The sequence below is a fragment of the Phoenix dactylifera genome, chromosome 2 (genome assembly GCF_051530095.1).
Source record: "Phoenix dactylifera cultivar Ajwa chromosome 2, Ajwa_hap1_PhDact_Kaust_v1.1, whole genome shotgun sequence".
Classification (NCBI taxonomy): Eukaryota; Viridiplantae; Streptophyta; class Magnoliopsida; order Arecales; family Arecaceae; genus Phoenix; species Phoenix dactylifera.
Window position 1 is genome coordinate 10,684,762 of NC_143191.1, and position 12,626 is coordinate 10,697,387.

Genomic DNA, 12,626 nt, shown 5'->3' on the forward strand with positions numbered 1-12,626 from the left:
GTCTTTATATAATTGGCCACATATGCCGCCATCCATTCTATAGCGCTGTTAGCTGCTCTATAAACATGTTCCATCACATATGAGCTAAAGTTGGACCTAGGAGCGTAGGTAGCTTTGTGCTCAGACCCACCCCCTCCCGGCATTGGGACAAACAATTCGATAGAAAAATCTAATCTTGACCTAGAACCTGCAAGCTTTAATCAACCAAAGTTTGATCCAATGAAGGAAACTAATTATGATCAGCCCCCGACCTAATGTTAACACTCCAAAAATTAATCTGCCTATTCCAGAATTACAGATAAGAGATTATAGCAAAACCTGAAAGGCAGTAGGAATTGTCGAGAAAACATATATATTAGTGGTCATGCGGTTTAATCTCATGGAACCAAAGTAGAAAACTGGGCAAGGTTTGATATAGTAAACTGCATCCTAGAACAAAATGTTTGAATGCATAAACATTCATTGTCAACAAAAACAAGCGGAATATCTTCATGAACCAAGGTGCAACATCAATATGAAAGCATGGTCTGGCTTTTACATAGCTAGCACCAACACATTTGACAATCTGTTAAGCTTACTGCAGTAATATAGAAAAATCTTGTGTGCTTTGCAATGACGTTGTAACAATTCCGGTTCTCATCCAAAAAGACTAGCTGAAAGATATTATTTAGGTTCTTTGGTCCTGTATAAGTACCAAAATCTATCCAGCGAATAATCAATGTGGGACTAAATACACACCCACACGAATCCTCACATATTCCCTCAATTCAAGCTCTGACATTCTCACCAGACTAAGGGTTCAAATCAATTTAAATATAATCGCAAGCACTATAATCGGTTTATAGTCAGCCTCTATAAATGCATACTACAATGTTCCCTAATCCATATAAGCTATGAGCCGAGTTCGATTCCTGGGCCTTGTATAAGTACCAAAGATTTATCTAGAAAATAATTAATGCGGGATTAAACACACGCCCGCACGGTTTTGACAAACGTGCCCGAAAATATGAAACCAGTTGGATTCTTTTTTTCTTAGATATTATCAAAGCATTCAGGCTCTGCTAAGTAACAACTCAAGAAGAGATCTGTGATGGTTCAAAGTCAAAACACCGTCAAATAAGTCTGCAAATAACGAACTAGAAGAACAACACTAGAGCATAACTGCGAATAACCAATATCAAAATGTTACAGTTAAGTTTTTTTTATGTATAAATTTGTATGATTTAATTTACCAGTCCATTGTCTCATTCATCTGGGGTCAGAATTGCCATTTTATTTTTCAATTTCACTCTCTAACGATTACATTTCTCCAACCTATGTTGGTTGTTGGCAACACCCACCTATTTACCAAAAAAGAAGGCCCTCAAGGCCCTTTTAGTCTCAACAAGGCCCACAATAGCCAGCCCAGATGTCCATTAGCAGCAGATAGGGCTGAGAACAGGATAAAAAATCTTGTATCTAATCGGATCCGGATCCAAATCCCGATATATATATATATATATATATATATATATATATATATATATATATATATATATATATATATATATATATATAATTGGATCCGGATCTAGATATTCAATATTGCACTAAAATAATTGGTAGAAACCAATGGGCAAGTGGCAAGCACCTAACCACCATGCTACTGTATGCGTTTCAACCTTATGTAGGTGATTTATTTTACTTATTCTTAGCTCATTGAATAATCATTTGATATATATTATGATATTTCATTTTTTAGTTATTGTTTTTATGAAAATAGATTCTTTTTTCTTTGATATAAATGAAAATTTATTCCTTATGAAAATTTTATTGCTAAAAATATTTAAAAATTAATAACTTCTATTACTCCCATAAATTAATATAAATTCAGTTGAACCAGTGATATGGACCCTTGACCGAGTTAGTATCCATGCTAGTTTAATAACTACGTCTTAAATCCTTAGTTATTCGTGCCATATGCATTTTGCATAGTAAATTATGTTCCGGTCCTAATGATTATATAATTAAGGTTAATTGTCATCATTAATTTCTTTAAAAATCAGATTTATATCTGGATAATATCCTACTTATATTTGTATTTGGATAAAAAAATATAGATATAACTAATATCCGACTTCTATCCATTTCCGTTCAAGTAAGATATCGATATATGCTTAACATTCGATTTATGTTCTTAGTCATTTAGCATAAATATGAATAATAATTTTACCATCCTTTTAACATAAATATGCATATTTATGTTTGTTAAAAAATATAAATAGAAATAGAAATATAACAATATCTTATCTGTATTTGATCTGAAAACCTATCTCCAAATACCAAATTGTGGTCTAGGCCCACAAAAGTTGGGTGTAGACCTGAAAATTCCATTAGAAACAAAGTTGGCCACAGTTAGACCTACAACAACTAGTGCGTCCAAGAGGCCTGCAAATAATTATATGGTACCACAAAACTCACAACCAACCCTACATATCCACCGTCAATGAATTATGTGCACTAAAAGGCCGTCAAGGTGAGCTACAGGTCATGTAGGCCCGATGTTAGAGATCAGAATATCCTGTTTGCCTCATTAATTGGCCATAAAATCCATTAACTCAGAAAGAGCTCCAAGCTTCTCTTTCTATCTTTTAGTCAATCTAAAATCGAATTATGATAAAATTATAGGAAATTTAAACCATTGCTCGCGCAATGCCTTTCAAATAGAATAAATATAAGTATTTTTTTTTGCACGAAAAAAAAATCCACCTTTTATTTACATGAATTTATTATTGAATCGCGCAACGACCGTTTTAAAATCTATGCAGGTGAATGGATAGAAAAATTTGAAAGATCTATTCATAATATAATCCAATGAAAGATGCCATGAAAGAAGAAGATCAATCATTATTTCGCCTAAAAGATGCAACCCTCATATGTACGGTGGCACATGAACTTTTTTTTTTTTCCTTTTAAAACAAAAATTCACATTACTTACGTTAACCTACAACATTGGCAGAAACTAGTAATCCCATGGCACGACACATAGCTGTATATCTTATGCATGTGCCAAGTGGCATTCATTACCGTTAGCATTCCACCGATCCACAGTCAAAGTCCTCGTTTTGTCAACTAACAACCGTGGATTCTGTGCTCGCGGGTCCCCAACATTCTTTCCGGACGCGATTTAGCTTAATCTCTCCTAAAACACGTCTTAGGATCCAACCGTCATCGCGGTCGTCGCAGATCCCCTTCTCATTCTTTCCCCCTTCCTTCTAACATCTCAATCCTCGCCCTTTTCTTTATTCCTCTCTCTCGACGATCGGGAGACGACGGCGATGGATCTATGGGAGAGGGCTAGGGTTTTCGCGGAGGAGGCGGCGAAGCGGTCGCAGGAGATCTCCAAGGAGGCAGCAAAGCGGTCGCAGGAGCTGACCAAGGGGGCCGCCAAGTTCTCCCAGGAGTTCGTCTCCGAGACCGCCAAGAAGTCCAAGGAGCTCGCCTCCGAGGCCACTAAGAAGGCTGACCTCATACGCGCTGAGGCTATCCGCGCTGCCGACCAGATCAAGACGCTCGCCGTCGACCTCCCCACCCTCCCCATCTCCCCCCTCGCGCCAGGCGGATCCGCCGCGCCGGACCCGGCTGCGGATCCGCCGCGCTTCGGCATCACCGAGGAGCTTAGGGACTTCGTCAAGGGGATCCCCCTCGGCACCTTCCGCGATTTCCCCATGGAAGGTCTGTTAAAAGAAAGAATATTTTCATCAACATCTCAATGCGATGCTATTGATTTTTCAAAAATTATACAAAATATGCCTATATTTCTTTAGATTCTAGGGCATGTTTCCTATTATTCGAAATTCTCGGTCGCAGGGATGCTGAAGAAACTAGAAAGGGAGGATTTTTAATCTTTTTTTTTTTTTTTAATGAAGTTGAAGTTTTTTACTTTTTTTAGAATGTAATGGATCTATGAGATTTATTCATAAATGCGATAAATTTTGTATGATTCTGGGCATCTGGGGTTTTTTCGCAGTAGTGATCTTATAAGGTCTATCAGTTGTGGATTTTGTAAAGCAGGCTGCTTTAGGAGTTGGCTTCTGTTTGTTGTTTTTCAGTGATAGATGTTGGGATTGGCTTCTAGTATAAACAGTCTGTTTTGCTCTTCTCTTCTTTCTTTTGATTTTAAAATTTATAAATTATTCAGTCTTTTAATATGCTTTGTTTATAGATGAACCGGAAATGTCAGATGTTCCAACAGTGTCAAATGTCAGGCAGGATCTTAATGAGTGGCAAGCGCGACATGCTATGCTTGTTCTCTCAACAGTTAAGGTATTTTGTCTTTTATCACCTTTTATTTAATTTTATAGAGTTCATAGCTCAATATGATCTCTTTCATTTGGTTTTATCTTATTTTCTTTTGGGCTCAATTGATGCTTTTCGGGTTTGTGATTTGACATAAATGGATATCTGATTTTCCCCCTAATTAGCTATGATAGTCTCCTTCCATACTGTCAGCTGAAACATAAAAAATCTTGTATTGCAAAAGATGTAATCAGCCTGTACTAATTATATCGGGTGGATATATCTGAGTCAAAAAAAAAAAAATGTAATACAAGTTCCAGCTGCATCGATCCACTAGTGGAAACTGATGCTGGCATTTTCATGTTCCAGTTTGGTGATTATATGTATGACCGGAGCGTCTAATATCTTGCTACTGATTAACTTGTCAGACATCATAATGAGCATAAAGCAACTTCAGAGTTAGGTAATGATGAATGTTACCACCACTTTTCATGCTACTACAGCCCTAACAGCCACCTTCTACTCATATTTTAAATCTGTTTTTGTTAAGTATTGCTCATTTTGAAGATGTTGAGAGATTTTTGAATCATTGTGAAACCCATGCTCTAAATTAAGATGCAATACGATATACTGATTATACCTATTAGAAAGTTTTTTGAGAATTGAGGAGTTTAAATTTGCAGTTAGGTAAACTTTAAGAGCTGATTTCTGTACAATTTAATCTGTCTAATACTTTGCTAATTGAGAGAATGATGTTGCGGCACCTCTTTCCCAAAGGCAAGATAGCAGATGTTAGGGCTCGTTTGGTTCGCGGGAAAAGAAGGGGGGAAAGTGTGGTCAACGGGAAAGTAATGAGATGCCTCTTGTTTGGTTGGAGTTTTCAAAGGAGAGAGAAGGGAAAGTTGTATTCCCATGGGAATGTGATTCCCACATTTCATGGGAAAGTCTTTCCCATGAGAAACATGGAAAAGTTACTTTCCCATGAGGCGGGAATCACTCCATTTTTACTTTTTTCCAAAAAGTCCCTTCAGCATTAAAGAAGCATTAAATAGGCATTAAAAACCTAATTTTTATTAAGGGCATAATAGGAATTATATATAACTTTCCAAGGAAAGTTGATGGCCAACCAAACATAAGTATCTTGAAAATTTGTCACTTTCCCATGGTCAACCAAACATGCCAAAAGTACTTTCCTAGGCATCCTCTTCCTAGGAATTTGTTTCCCAGGAATCATATTCCTAGGAAGGAAAATGCTTCCCGCGAACCAAACGAGCCCTTAGTGATATCTTACAGGGAATTTGATACGTCACATCATGCCATGGGATAGTTGTTCTCAAGAGACATGTAATTTGTGCACTTGTAATGAAATTGATAATTCAAGCTCTTTAAGTGTTGGAGAGGGAAGAAGTAGGAGAAGAATTGATGGTCTGCTACTGTCGAGTTGGATAAAAGCCTTGTCAGTTACTTGGATTGGAAGGGAGCATGAGAGTGGATTAGGATTGCCAGAATAGTGAAATGGAGCTCATAAAAAATAAAAATTGTGGTACATATGTGGTTAGAAATGCTAATATTGTAAATTTACTAATAATTGCATTTTGGTAAATGGAGAATCAATAATAAATAAGTTAATGTAAGTGCATCTCTTATTTTAATAATATTGATTTTGATAAAATTAATAATAGAGATAATGATACTTCATTCAAGATGTCTTGGAGTCTTAGGAATCAGGTCTTTGGAACATGAGTGAGATTTGGAGTGTATTAATCAGGTTGAAGATTCTAGTTTATGCTGATTTGTCAAGCTCGTAGAACTAGAGCCTACAGTTTCAAAATTGGTTTTGATGAGTGGGATGTGCCTATCATTCATGAGATCAACTTGCATACTTAGATTAGTTTATCAACTTGTATGCTTTTTTCCTTCCCTTTTTCTCTTTTATTGGGTAGAAAGGATTGTCGGTTTGCAAGCATCTTTGCACAGTATCTCTACTTAGGTGCTGACCTTAAGATTAAGCATTTATCGTATGCTTTCAATTCCTCTGGTTTCATTTATATCTCACGTTACATGAATTAAATAGATAAATTACTTTTGTATTTCAGGAAATATCCAAGCTTAGATATGAGCTATGCCCACGCCACATGAAAGAGAGAAAATTCTGGCGAATATATTTTATACTTGTAAACAATTACGTGGCTCCGTAAGTATCTTCCCTTTGTGGTTTCTTCCATCAGATAATTTTTTAATATTTTATTTTTTCGAACCTGTTTGATCAACATTTCATGCTTAATGTTTCGCCTGCTTCACCTCTATTTATTTGACCCTGACTCTCTTCCATATCAGAATCATACTCACAACCATGTATTACATCATATACAATTCTTGCCCTAGTTTGATTCATCTGTGCATACATGCGCGTGCGTGCATGTGTGACTGCATATGCATTTACCTTATACCGCTATCGCCAACTAAATAGCTAGTTTTGCTAATTGAAGAACAATGTAGTTTTCACATGTACATGTATTTTAAGATGTAGAATCAATACTCTACATTATACCAGATCTGAGGGAGGGGATTGCAGTGTTAGAAAAGATGTAGGACATTACTAAATTTCCCTATATAATGTAGGAAGAGTAAATTGGAATCTTTGATAATGGGAATGCTACTGGGTAATCTAGATGAAGAGAATGATGTTCTTAAGGAAGCTGTCTAAATAACATGAGAAATGTAGATGAATCTTATAATGAAACCTCAAATGTAACGCAAGGGTGCTTTATAGCTTGAAGTAAATATTTGAAGAATGTAAGGTTCTGATGGAACAGCTCATGCTTTGGCAAATGTAGATTATGTGGGATGACTTTCACTCCATCTTATTTAACAATTTCTCATATTATGCTTTTCATCTTTTGCATTCTCATCTATTTATTCTGAAAGCTTGTTGAACGAAACAGTATCATGTGAGTTAGGTATTCTTCAAGATAAATTATATTATATTTGATACTTTAAAATCTGTAATGTTCTGAATGCTATTTTCCATTTAGTTTTAAAATTTACCTGTTCATAACACATGCATGCAGGTATTACTAAGTTTCTGCTACACATATTGCCACTATTTATTGTGCTCTCTCCTGTTCTGGTGTATGATGCGAACACATTAAAAAAAGCGAATTTTTAATATTTTGGTGAATCAACATTTCTTCTAACTTATCTTATGATAAAGTAAGTTTGTCAAGCAGATTGGCTGCAAAGCTTTTATTGGCTATAAACGTTGTCATTGATTCTAGTTAGCAAATGCCTTTGGTTGGACAGTTCTTTGACCTTTAATGCAGTAACTTGTATGAAATACTGTATAAACTATTTCGTTGTTGATGTATAGCTTGAAACTGTGCAGTTGAACTCTGCAATGCTTTCAAAATTGAACGTGCAAAACATTTACTTAATCCATTAGGTGTATTTGATAACAAGCCAGGGCTTGGAAGCTTTAAAGAATGCATGCTAATTCATTGTTAAGAAGAATTGCTTTTTATAACATGACCATTGTATGGTTTTCTTCTTAGAAAATAAATATGCAGTTACCTTACTTTAGTTCTATGTGGATCCAATTAGTTATGAAATAAAATATATGGAGGAGTTAAAAATGAAGGCAGAACAGGAGCAAAAAGATAGCCTTACGGAAAATATGACTGCTGCACCAGCTACTAAGGCAGAAGCAAAAGAATCGAAGTTGCCAAGTAAAACTTCCACCTCATCAAATACAGAGCATGATTTGGATGTGTTTCTTCTGGGGGACCTTGGAAGTGATGATGATGGTCCAGGTAGGCAATTTGCGTTTTCGTATTTGTTGTCACTCATTTATCAAAAGGATGATAAATTTAACCAAAGAGTATATGTACTAGCACTTTATTTTCGCTGTCCCTAGGTATTCGTGAAATATCTTCATTAGGAACTGCTGGAGGAAATAATTATGTAATATAATTAGTAACTAACATTTTCTGACGTATGCATGTGATATGCTACTTTTTCAGATGATGGTGATGATGGTCTTGATGATGAGTTTGATAAGGTTGGAAGCAACTCGGTAAGATAACTCAGGCATTTGCAGCTTTTGGAATTTCCATTTTAATTCCCTTTTTTCTTTCTTCCTTCATGCATGCATGTAACGTTGCAATAAATGGTTTATGAGATTCTTACTGGGTGACGCAGCTAGGTTGTTCTTTTGGAGAAAATAAACAATATTAGTTTTTCTTTTGGTACAAAAACAAACTAACAAACAATTTTAGTTTGCTGAACCTTTTACGAATAAATGCAACAATATATTAAATCTGGATATGTGTGATGCAACTTGCATGTGTATCCTGTCTCTAATTGATGATTGAATAATTATCATGGGATGCTTACTCTTTCAAACTACTCTACGTTGGTATACTATTACTTCTGTTTCATAACCACAATAATGAGGAAGCAGGATAACCCCCAAATTTCAGAGATATGTTGCATATACTGTTCTTTCCTATCTAACACCACACACCATTTCAATTTGCAAAGATTATGAGTCACTACTCGCATTCGTTTCTTCCATCTTCCAATAAAATTACACCTAAAAAATGATCCTTTCGCCAATTGTTTATCATGATTTCTGTTGAGTTTGACAAAGTATTTTTGCATTACAGGCTTTGGTGATGTGCTCTTCAGTGTTTTAAAAGGCCGCTGCAGTAGCAGGCGGTCAAGAACCGCATATAGTTTATATGCTATATTTGATGCATATAAAATATATGAAAGAAGCCAGGAACCATGTTTGCCTTCCCATGTCCCATCTACCCCTTAATCCACTGACATGTCCTGTTTTTCTTCAAGAAAATTTTTTACTTGAAAAAAACCATTCATTATTGAAGTCATCCTAGCCATCCTTTTTGTGCAAATGTCCTCTAAGTTCCTCCGCCCTTCTCCTAACACGCCTACCTTCAGTCGTTCGTGTCCTGCTAATCTAGCTAGGCTTAGAAATACTAGCTTGATATGGTTCACACTTATGTTTCAATTGAATCTGTTATCTTGCTGTTTTTCTTTTTTCCTGGTTAATTTTTGATCAAGTGCAGCTCCTCAAATAGGAAGAGTTCTTCAAGAAAGGATATGTGCCCATTTTGAATCCAGGTCTAGGGTTGGAAATCTTGGGAAGGCTGCTGTTTTGAATACTTAAGGGCCCTTCTGTCCCCCCCACACAAACACACACACAAAATGGCAAAAAGGAAAAAGAAAAGCAACCCTTTTCTATGGTTAGTTCTTGCCTTTTACTCTTATTGGATATCTGAGAGTCTTTTGAAGTGAAGATATTTTATTGGGTTGGGTATTTTGAATTTGAGATTTTTATTTCTGATGAGATTTTTGACTTGTGCTATTTTGGTGGTCTGGATTTTGTTGTTTTTTTCCTGGGCCTTGTGGGTCTAGAAAAGAGGGAGAGTAGGGGGGGTGTGGAGGAGATGAAAGGGCAAGATATAGAGAGCAGTTAAAAGAATTAGGATGTTTGTAGTAGGGATAGAATCATGGAGGGATTGCACATGGTAGAGACGAGGACATAGAAGATGAGGATGGCTGGATAGCTGTCTTGTAAAGGCATATCTGTCGGAGAACAGACCGTTTACTTTATCAACTGGAGAAACCCAATATCCTTCTTGCTTTTTCATTCGTATGCCTTTTGGCGACCAACCAGAGGGCATGGGAACATAGGTTATGAAGTTTAGTGTGGCCGCCACTTCCCTCAAAATATATTAGATATAATAATGAAATCATTTTTTTATGAATATTAGCAATATTAATAATAACATATTAATATACATGTATCCAGTATGTCTGAAATTCACATCCAACCTGACCATCAGCCTGGACCTGCCCCATTCATATGTGCTCGCATAAGTTGGGGGCATGTGTGTGTACAATGCTAAGTGTGCCTTATATGTGGCTGTATATCAATAAGCAAGTTGTATATTGCAGCTAAACAATGTTAACTTTGCTGCATATGCACCACATAGTACTTAGAGGACTGCCTCTTTGGCCCATACGCGCCCCTATCGCGTATACTAACTGCATATAGGAAATGTTATGCATTCAAGGGACTCCATCTGCATATGCAGCCGCAGGCATTGCATTTTAAAATAATGATGCTTTTTGTAACCTGGTCGCTTCATTTGATTTCTGTTATACAAAAGCATTTTGTTAATGAACCATTTGTACCAAAAGTTTAACACTCCCTCCCCTCCTCCACGTGCCAGCTGGATCACACGTGTGGAGGGATGAACAAATTATACAACTATCGAAATGTGTTTAGATGACAACCAGGTTAATTAAATCAATAATTGAAACTGAAGGAGATTTTAGCTTGGGGCCTCGAGCAACTTGAGCTATGAGAGACCATGGTACCAATGTCTTGAAAACAAAAGCTTATTCTAATAAGGAATGGGTCAATAATGTTTGTCAGGGTCAACACATTCATGCCATGATGTGATCTGCTGTAGTTAACTGTTGTTGTCATCCTTGAATTCCTCTTTTTGAGGGATGGTCTAGGGGACTTCATTACATACATACAATAAGTACAAACATAGTTTTCTGTATGCCATTTATACTCTGCAATTTTTCAATACTTTCCTATTTTCAGAGCATGAGTTATTGTATTACCACATGCTTGTGCTGTCTTTGGTTTCCTTAAAGCATTTAATAAATTACTACCTTTTGTTTCAAAATTACAAATTGATAGATGCACTGCAACAAATTGTGTTTGACAGGGTTTAGGTAGTGATGATGATGAGAGGAAATCCAAAGCGAGCAAGTAAGGCAGCCAATGCAGCAGAAATTTGAACATATTGGATGGGAAAGAAACCTCAGCTAGAGTGGCTTTGGTTAAGAGTTCTTGCCTGGCGACAGTAGCAGTGCATCACTGTGTGAGAAGCCTGCGGTTCTGGGTTCTGCATATATCTCATTTGATGTGTTTACTGTTTCTTGTGGAATTCCAATTTATGCCTGTAGAGTGTCTATGAGACACCTATATCTTTTCCTCTATGGGCAGTCGATCATCTGGCAGATGGGCAGGATACTTTATATCATGGATTGATGATAGGCAAATATTTTATTTTTTGAAGTGGTTTTTGTATTGTTGATCAATGAATAAGTGAGAATTCTTTTGTTTCAGGGATAGCCTTTTGTCGTGAAAGGTCTCAGGGTCTGTCTAGTATTTTACATGATGTATGATGACAATTTTCTCTCTTTTGGCCTGACAGCCGAAAGTTGAAAGGGGTGTGCAAAAATAATGACGAAACTGCACATTTGAACGAAACGGGTTACTTTCAAAAAAACCAACCAAACTGCAAACTTGAAGCAAACTGGCTACTTTGGTTTAGTTTATACATGCACACATTTACATACAATGGATAATGATAGTTCTACGTCATCCGAGTCGTTGGATGTGATCTTTTTTTTTAAATTATTTTTATATAAAAAATTATTTAATTTCGAGATTTCTGATCTATATATTAAGTTGTCAAAAAAAATTGATGAATTAAATAACATGAAGTTATATTTGTTTTCTTTAATCCTCTGCAAAGATTAGAGGTGATTTTTTGTATTAAAGTAGTTTAGAGATAATAAATTACATCTAATTTGATTAGTATTTTATTCTAAGTATAGACTAATCCAGCTATATGTATGCATGTTTGCATGCTTATCTCACCATCTATTTTCTTCACCACCATAGCCATTGAAGCTTCTTGATCTCATTGGGCTGCCACAACTATTCTTTTCTTATAGGACCTTATCTTGCCACATCTCTTGTTCTACTCACCACTGCAACCATTAAAATGCCAATCCAAAGATACTTGGAAACGAAGAGATATCTCTCTCGTGTCTTGTGGGACATCTCTCATTCATGAAGCTCGGCGCTGGGAATCTCTCTTCATCCAAGTCCTCACCACATTCTTTCCTCTTTATTTTTTTAAATATTTTCTCCTCTTTCTAATTGATTACTTCATACCTTAATGCCTTTTTTCGGATTCTGGGAATGGGAAGTATAGCAATGAGAGGTTTAGAAGTTAGACAAATATAAGGAATTGGAAAGCATCCAAAATCTTTCGCTAATCTACCCTGACTGCAAGGCCTATTTTCTCTCTCTTTTTCTTAATATTTGTAGATATTTTAGGTAGATTTTTCAGATAAAATCTTCAAAAAACTATCACAAAATAGCAATACTCGAATCTTCTCAATATGATACCATGAACCTATATTAGATCTTCTTAATCCAACAAACTAAACCGAAATAGAACAGTATTTCTCGGTTCAGTTTCATTGTTTTTCCATATACCATCTCCGAAGCG

General features: G+C 36.1%; 1 protein-coding gene across 2 annotated transcripts; it reads left to right on the top strand.

Moving 5' to 3' along the window:
• Positions 1–3,153: 3,153 nt before the first annotated feature.
• On the top strand, positions 3,154–11,448 carry LOC103706557 (uncharacterized). 2 transcript variants are annotated; one of them, XM_008790694.5, is made up of 6 exons: positions 3,181–3,714; positions 4,205–4,305; positions 6,375–6,472; positions 7,879–8,087; positions 8,298–8,350; positions 11,046–11,448. In XM_008790694.5, the coding sequence occupies exons 1-6, from the start codon at positions 3,318–3,320 to the stop codon at positions 11,091–11,093; spliced, it is 906 nt and encodes a 301-aa protein (XP_008788916.3). In that variant the 5' UTR covers positions 3,181–3,317; the 3' UTR covers positions 11,094–11,448. The 2 variants fall into 2 exon arrangements, with proteins under 2 accessions (XP_038988140.3, XP_008788916.3); XM_039132212.3 differs by lacking the exons at positions 7,879–8,087; positions 8,298–8,350; positions 11,046–11,448 and having other exon boundaries at positions 3,154–3,714; positions 6,375–6,476.
• The last annotated feature ends 1,178 nt before the right edge of the window (positions 11,449–12,626 follow it).